The sequence below is a fragment of the Lontra canadensis genome, unplaced genomic scaffold (genome assembly GCF_010015895.1).
Source record: "Lontra canadensis isolate GAN:19392208 unplaced genomic scaffold, GSC_riverotter_1.0 scaffold155, whole genome shotgun sequence".
NCBI classification, from domain to species: domain Eukaryota; kingdom Metazoa; phylum Chordata; class Mammalia; order Carnivora; family Mustelidae; genus Lontra; species Lontra canadensis.
This window is the reverse complement of record NW_022631149.1, coordinates 2,286,470-2,294,637: the sequence shown is the minus strand read 5'-3', so window position 1 is coordinate 2,294,637 and position 8,168 is coordinate 2,286,470. Positions and strand designations below refer to the sequence as shown.

General features: G+C 52.9%; 1 protein-coding gene across 3 annotated transcripts; it reads right to left on the bottom strand.

The window, feature by feature from the left end:
- Positions 1–1,150: 1,150 nt before the first annotated feature.
- ZCCHC12 (zinc finger CCHC-type containing 12) lies at positions 1,151–4,364 on the bottom strand. 3 transcript variants are annotated; one of them, XM_032844772.1, is made up of 4 exons: positions 4,173–4,364; positions 3,822–3,872; positions 3,451–3,592; positions 1,151–3,030 (listed from the first exon to the last, which is right to left on the bottom strand). In XM_032844772.1, the coding sequence occupies exon 4, from the start codon at positions 2,901–2,903 to the stop codon at positions 1,692–1,694; it is 1,212 nt and encodes a 403-aa protein (XP_032700663.1). In that variant the 5' UTR covers positions 2,904–3,030; positions 3,451–3,592; positions 3,822–3,872; positions 4,173–4,364; the 3' UTR covers positions 1,151–1,691. The 3 variants fall into 3 exon arrangements, with proteins under 3 accessions (XP_032700663.1, XP_032700664.1, XP_032700665.1); XM_032844773.1 differs by lacking the exon at positions 4,173–4,364 and adding an exon at positions 4,089–4,166; XM_032844774.1 differs by lacking the exon at positions 4,173–4,364 and adding an exon at positions 4,055–4,163.
- Positions 4,365–8,168: the final 3,804 nt, after the last annotated feature.

Here is an 8,168-nt window from a genome sequence, read left to right as displayed (position 1 = left end):
CACTGTGCTTCTCCCTGGACGCCCCCGATGCGTCCACTGCCACTGCTGCTTACACTAAGCTAAGCTCTCCCGCACAGCGGAGTCCCCAATTTGGGCACAAAGAAAGCCCATCCCCACCTGGGCCTCAGGTCTGCGCATTCAGTTCCCTCTCCGCATCCTGCCCTAAATGCAAGCACCACCACCACCACCACCCCCCAGCCTTGTCCTGTTCGCAGAAAATGGAACGTGCGCACCTACGCAAGACACAGGGGCCCTGGGGGTGGGCGGACTGTGGCCACACGCATCCTTTTTTATCAGCCTCCAAATGAGATCCAGAGATGGGACAGGGCAGGTTCCAGGAAGGTCCACGTTTTCTTTCTGTCCCCCACAAATGCCCCCCACTCGACTGAAACGCGGGGTGGGGCTTCCCGATCCCCAGGTTCCTTCAGGTGCCTCTGGGCTAGTAGATGGTTTGTCATCCCTCCCAACTAGTCTCAATTCTTGGGGGTGGGGAGGGGTTGGCTTGGAGTCCCGGGGTGCCTGTGTCCTCCAGCTGATCACTTCAGGGCTTATGAGGGATGGCTCTGGCGCCACCAGGAGCTGAGCCTCCCGTGCTGGGCTGGTGGGGGGAGCCGTTCTCTCCTTTCCCTGACTGGGGAGTGAGGAGAGGGTGGTGTCCGGCCGCAGGAGATTCCACGTTGTGATTATTGCGACATGTTGTGACCGTTGTGATTGTTGCGACATGTTGTGACAGTTGTGACCCGATGTCCACAAGCAGCAGCAGGAATCCAGCTGGAAGAGGAAGAGCACTCGTCCCCCACAGTGACCAGGAACAGTGTCTCTGGAATCCCCGTTTGGGGGGCTATTACCTCAGCATCAGACTCCTCCTCCATCGGACTCCTTTGGATCCAGTAGAGAAGAAAGCAATGGGGGCGGTCAACAAACGGGCGCCATAATCTGGCCATATGACCTGCGGGACAGGCCAGTTGCGGCAAGCGGCTCTGTCCATCTACCTTTGGGGACTGTTTCAGCCCATTTCTTCTTTCCTTTACCACATTTACAAATCGAGGTTGATTAAAAAAAAAACCCACCCCTTTATAGCTCTTCACTATTTCTCTTGTCCCTTTTTCCTTTACCTTTTCCGAAAATAATAACACAGAGACATTAAAAATAGATGCTGATATAGATTTATTGACATAGAAAGAAGCCCACGACATATACTGTTTGGTGAAAAAATACAGACTATAGAACAGGACTTGTATTTGAGCAATTTACTTTTATCTATACATAGATCTATCTGGGTAGGCTGGTGGAGGGAAATGCCTAGAAGGGGCTTTCACCAAAGGGTTGACCATGGTTAGATCGGGGTGGAGGGTTTGGGGTCACCGGCACTTCACTGTTTTGTACTTTCCTTTATTGTTTGGAGACTTCACGATGAACGATTTCACTTTCACAGAGAATAAAGCCATCAAGGAAATGGGCACACAAAGGAAGCAGACCCTTAGGCAGCAGAGTGGGGAGTGGGGAAGCAAGCGCAGGGGTCTGGCTGTCTCCCTTCACTGAGCTGGTATCCAAGCCCCTTCCTACTCAGCTCCGCTCTGCCAAGAAAGCTGCTTTGTGGATTCATGCAGTTGGAAGCGCCCCTCCCCGGTTATCGCATTGTTGGACTCTGTGCATGGGTTGGGGTTCACTTAAGGCTGGGGGCTACTGCCTCACTGCTCCTCAGAAGGGTCATCTGGCTCAGCCAGGGCCCCTCTCAGCCCCTCCTCCTCTGTATGGGTCAGCTCGTGCAGGGTGATGATGAGATTCTCAAACACCTGGGCCCTGCTGCCCTCATTGTCGCAGGTTTCCTTGGAGTGGCCCTCCAAGCCACAAGAGGAGCAGCGCAGCGCGTGTTTTCGCTTCCTGGCTGGACGCAGATTCCCAGAACCACCATTCTTATTCCCAGAAACCCCACTGGTGGAGGGAGACTGAGCTTGGGAACTGCTGGGGGAATCAATGACCAGCACTTGCTCTTGCGGTCCAGCCCCGCGTCTGGGGAGAGGAGAAGTCGAGCAGGACGGCAGAGGGTCCTGAGACTCCACCAGGATGACATCCTCATCGGAGTCATCGAGGGTGTCATCATCTATCTCTATCACGTTACAGTCGTCGCTGTCCACCACTATGGGAGGGGAGCCCTGAAAGGCCATGGGGCTGGTGGCCCTCTCCACCATGGGCTCAGACCTTCTGGGCCGTTTCTGCCTAATCAAAGTGTCATCCCAATCCTCTTCCTCCCTGACCATCTTGATTAACTCCAGGAAACTGGGGAGCCGCTCCTGCTCATTTGCATACACCCTAAGAAGGTGTTTCAGCCTATAGCGCAGGTCCCCGTTCAGCTCAGCCCCTAGAAGGAGCTGCTGCAGGCGAGTCTGGTTGGCGTCTTTCTGAGCTATGATCCCTGCCTGAATAGCCTTCTGGAGCTGAACCTCTAAACGGATCACGTAAAGGGAGGCTTTCTCCCCCTGTGCCTGCAGGGTGTTAAAAAATCTACCGTGAGCGGACACACTGCTCTCAGATTCTCCAAACACCAATTTCATCGCGCGCAAGAAATCTGCCACGCTTAGATTGGGGTTGGCCGCCTGGAGCAAAAGCATGACCTCCCGGGCGGGGCCTCGCAGGGTTTTCAGCAAGCGCTGGAGCTTTTCCTCCTCAGGCATGTTCCAATCGGGCAGGGCCCCATTAACTTGGATCAGCCAGTTTTCAAAGCTCTCTTCCCCCTCCCCAGGCCCTACCCTCCCAGAGAACACCTTCAGGTTTCTCTCGGCCACGGTGGCCATTAAAGGACCAAGACTTCTCCCCAGGGACCTCAGCATAGAATGGGCCCAGGGCGGCAACGGCGCGTTCTGCCGGCGGCTGTTAGCCATGCGCGCAATGATGCTGGCCATGACTGACGACGATGTTGGGGAGGGCCGGCGGGACCGAGTATAACGAGATGCTCAGGCTTTGTGGAAAAGCCTGATCTGGAGGTGCGCAGGTGGGGGGGGGTCTGCCTTCCTCCTGTCTCAGCAGGGGCTGTAAAAAAGATAAAAAAAAAAGGGGGGGGAGTAGTTAATAAGGGAATTGGCTGCAGTTTTGTTCTCTCCCTTCCTGAACGTCCGACAGTACATTTCACATCTGCCCACTGCCCTAAAAATATCTTCTAGGAGACTGGCCATTACAAGCTCACGGAGCCAGCCGGTGTCTCCGTTGCTAGCAGGGTACTTTTCCAGACACTTCCATCCCCTCCCACCAGTAGTCCAGCAGGGAGGGCAACTGTTGCTTCTAATTCGAAGTGTAATAGTGTATGGAAACTGCTATTGGGCTCTCAAAATAGAGCACAGTGGTCACAGATTTGTAGGAATAAATAAAGTCTCATCGACCTCTCGGTCTCAGGTCCCAACCACACCCCCTTCTCAAAGTTCCCCCCTCCCCCGTTATTTCCCAGATTCTTACCGGAGCGCAGAAACAGGCGCGCGCGCCTTTATTTCACTCCCAGCTTCTGCAACTGGTGGCCTCCGTGGGAGCGCTTGTCTCTGGGCTCCGGGCGATCTCCGTCCACCGGGCGTCGCCGATCCGGGACCTCGGAGCGTCCAGACTGCGCCGCCGCGGAGGGCAGGGCAGGCAGAGTCAGGAGCAGCCTCATCCCCTCATCCCACTCCCTCCCTCCCCGCTCCACCCCCGCCGCCACCCCCTCCCCCCACCCCCCGCCTCGCCGCCTCGCCGCCTCCGCTGTCTGCAGGCGGAAAATTCCTCTCCCACCTTCTGACTACCAGCCAAAGCGACCCCCGCCCCAGAACATTTCCCCCGGGAAATCTTTGGCCTACCAGCTCTGCAATCCGCCGCGCAGATTCAAGTTCGGATTCGGCTTTGATGGCCTGCCACGGAGACAGGGAATAGGAGTGGGACACGCACACCCAAATACTCCTCTCCAGAGCAGACGAGGAGGTGCAAAGGGGGTTCGACGCAGGCAGCTTGCGTTCCTCCCCCCCCCCCCCGAAAACGCCCCCCCAAATCCAGGCAGATCCTCCCCGTTAGGCAGCATCCAGCGGCACCCCACCTCCTCCCTCAGCGCCCGAGGGAGTGCTCCTAACCCTCGCAGTCCTCGATGCGTCGAGCGGGGAGCCGCCCAGGACAGGTGGGGCTTCCCCTCCTCTCTCCGCACCCCCTTTCTTTACCTGTGCTCCGGCCTTGCCAACCGCCTTCCCGTCTCCGCAGCCCCGCGGGAAGAGGAGGGACGGGCTCGGCCTCGGCCGCCCAGCGACCGGGAGCTGCCCGCCGAGCGGCTGCACCGCCTCCCAGCGCGGGGTAGTCGAGTCCAGACAGCGCGGTTCCCACGGCAGCCGCCGCGGCTTTTATCCTCTGCCCACTGAGACAAAAGAGTGTGACGAGCGGGCCGGCGCGGCCAATCAGCGGGGCGCGGGGGCGGGCTCCCGCGCGGTCTCCAGCTGGACGCAAATGCAAGCCCGCGGGGGCGGAAGGGAGGGGGGCGGGGAGGGGGGCAACCGATCCGCCGCGCATCAAGTGCAGCTCGGTTGCCTAGCCTGGGAGAGTTCGAGACTCTTCCCTTCTCCCTCTCTTCTTCTCCCTGGGGTCAACTCCGCGCCTCCGAGCCGGGTGCATTAAACACCGAGCAGGATCGAAATCAAATCAACAATAAAAGTAGTTCACCTTTGCATGGGTTTGGGGGTGGGAAGAGAAAAAAGAGCATTAGAGCCGTCTTGGTGCAAAGCGGCTCCCCCAATTCTTTTACTGTGAAGAAGGTGGTAGTGTGTCCGTTGAAAGCGGAAAAGGTCCTCGGGCATCCAGGCTCTTCACCAGTACTCACCGCAGTGTGGTTGCAAGTCTGGCTGCCTGAGAATTGCGGGGGGGGGGGGGGGGGGGGGGGCGCCGCTTGTTAAAAATGCAGATTCCTGGGCCGCGTATCCGGGGGATTCTCCTTTGCTGGGACTAGAGCCAGGAGTGGTTTTGTGCTCGTATTTTTCGCCTGCGTTGCAGGTAATTCTGAGAGGCTGCCGGGTGAATGGGTCGGAAGCCAGGGGCGCCATGTACCGGGCTGCAAGGGCCATCATAACAAAGTACCACGGATTGCATGACCCAAACCACAGACATGGATGTTCCCACAGTTCTGGGGGCTAGAAGTCCTGCCCACGGGACTGGTTGCTCCCGATGTCTCTCTCCTGGGCTTGTGGATAGTTACACTCTCACTGCCTCTTCACAGGGTTGATGCTCTGTGTGCCTGCTGTGATGTTCAAATCTCTTTTTTTTAAATTAAGATTTTATTTGCCTATTTGAGAGAGGAAAAGAGAGCGAGGGAGAGGGAGAGAGAACCTCAAGCAGCTCCCTACCCCGGGGAGAGCCTGATGAGGGGTTGGATCTGAAGACCCTGAGATCACATCAAAGCCCAAAACCAAGAGTCAGACACTCAACGTACTGAGCCACCCAGGCACCCCTCAAATTTCCTCTTCTTATAAGAACCCCAGTCAGATTGGACTAGGACCCACAGCTTCGTTTTGACTTAATCACTTCTTTTCAGGGCCCATTTCCAAAAGCAGTTACATTCTGATGTAGCAGAGGCTAGATCAAGCGCAAAACATGTGCTTTGGAGGGACACGGACCAGCCCATCATACCCTATCTTCCCTTACCTCTGGTTCTGGAAAAGCGTGTCTCCTTTCCCTAATGTACAGTGCAGCCAGGAGGTCTCTCTGGGGCTCCCAGGGCTCAGGGTGGTGGGTAGTATGTCCCGCCTAAGTGGACCATCCAAGTTCAAGGTTGTTACTATTGCTTGTTCTTGGCCCGGGTGGCTTGGAAATAAGTGAACACTGGATGCCCTGTCAGCTCCTGTGGGGTTCTTCTTTAGGCTGTCAAGATACTTTGCCTGTTCCTTCCTGCTTTCTTATTTCCAGCCTTACTCTTTGGAATGCCTTGGAGCATACAATCCAAATTTGGAAGCGAAGCGCCTTCCATCTCAGGATTGTGGCCTCTCTCTTGTGGCTGGAACAGTGTGGGCAGGGGGTGGTAGAGGCAGGGAGAAGGCAGGCTGGTGACCCTAGAGAGTCAGGGGTGATGTTGGCAGTGGCTTAGGGGCTAACTTTGGATTGTTCCTTTGGCTTCCCAGCACTACGACATCTGACCCTGGCCACTAAGCAGCTTCTTTTTCTGAATTTGAACGGTCTCATCACCAAGGCAGATGATCAATGGCTGGACCTGGTGGCATCGAAGAAGACAAAGACGAGACAAAGACGAGACCTCGGAGCTCTGGCAGAAATGTTGAAAGGAAACGGAGGGCGTATCAGGTGTCTGGGTTGTGTCCTTAGGACAAAGAGAGGGTCTTTCCACATGGGGCTGGGGGAGCATTTGCGAAACTGAGCTTCCCTTATCTCTGGCTTCATGTTTTGGGGTGTCCAGGGACACTTTCCGTCACAACGATTCAGGCTCTGGTGGCTCTAAGGAGGCCACGTGTTATTTTTCAATTGCAAAACATAAACTTTAAAAACTACCTCATGATCAGGATCTAAAACTTTCGGTTGAATCAGTAATAGCTACCTTTGGTTGCCTCGCTCTTCTTTGTCAGAAATTTTCCATCCATTATGTCCCTTAAGCATCTCTGGCAGTCCTGTTGAGACATTGTTCTCCCTCAAAGTAGATAAGGACCAGCAGATACTTGGCGGGGGTGGGCTCTGGCTCATCTGAAGTCAGAGCAGTCAGAGCCCAGTGGGGATGCTTACAAAACGAAAGGCCCTCTCCAGGCTAAGCTGGGACCCCGAGGGCAGCATCTCTCAGGAAAATATTCCACAAGATGGTGATAAAAAGGTATTCTTAGACAAACAAAAACTAAGAGAGTTTGTCACCGGCAGATTGCACTAATGGAAATTTTGAAGTATGTACTTCAGGAGGAAAATTATCTTAGAATGAGAAGCAGGATGGAATAAAGGGCAAGGAAAGTAATAGTACATGGGCAACACAAGCGAATGTTGATGGAAGAAGGAGTCATAATAAACGTCCATTCTGTTTTTTCAAAAAAATAAAGTACTTCACAGTAGGAAGAAATGTCAGGCGCACCCAAAGTGAGCTCAGGTTTTCCAAGAACCTCATTTCATATTAGAAGCAATTTAGGTACTTCTTAAATCTAGGCTTTTATCAAAGCTAATTATGTATGTAGGAAGTAATAGGATGTAATTATCAAAATCATAGCAACAGAATATAAATTTTCAAACTAGGACAGAGGGGAAGATAATTGAAAAGTTTAAAAATTCTCAATTCTTTTTAAGTCAAGAAAAAAGAGGCAAAAGAAAAACAGGGGGAACCAATACAAGCACAAAATAAAATGGTAGCTTGGGGAAAAAATGGATAGCTCGAAACCCCAATATATCATTAATTTTATTAAATGTTTTGTCAAAATAGGATTGTCAAATAGAATTACTAAATACATCCATATGCTGTTTAGGAGAGACAAATCCAGGGGTTTCAGTTGGTTCAGCCTGGGGGTTCAGTCGGTTAAGCCTCCAGCTTTTGGTTTCAGCTCATGGTCGTGAGATCAAGCCCCGTGTCAGGCTCCACGCTCAGCGGGGAGTTGGCTTGAGATTCTCTCTCTCTTCTCCATCTGCTCCTCCCCACCCCCAGCCCCGCTCATACACACTCTCCTCTCTCTCCCTCCCTAAAATAAATAAGACTTAAAAAGAAGGGTGGGTACCTGAGTGGCATAGTTGGTTAAGCTTCTGACTCTTGGTTTCGGCACAGGTCTTGACCTTAGGGTCGTGAGATCGAGCCCTGCATCCTGCTTGGCACTCTGTGCAGAGCCTGCCTTAGTTTCTCTCTCCCTCCCCCTCTGCCCCTCCCCTCCCCTATGCTCAGGAAGAGAAATCCAAAATATAAGGATACAAATAGGTTGACAATAAAAAGGCAGAGAGAAATCATACAAGTAATTATGTAAGTGATAGAAAACGTGTATAGTGACATTCATATCAGACAAAATACACTTAAAATTAAAGCATTATTAGAGATACAGAAGGTCATTTTGTAAAAATAGAAGATTCAATTCACCAGGAATGATTATGCATTTACAGCAAAACCTCAAAATATATAAAGGAAAAGTTAACTTACTAAAAGAAGAAAGAGACAACTATATAATCAGCGTGGGAGGTCTTTCCCCACCTCTCTCAGTAGTTCATCA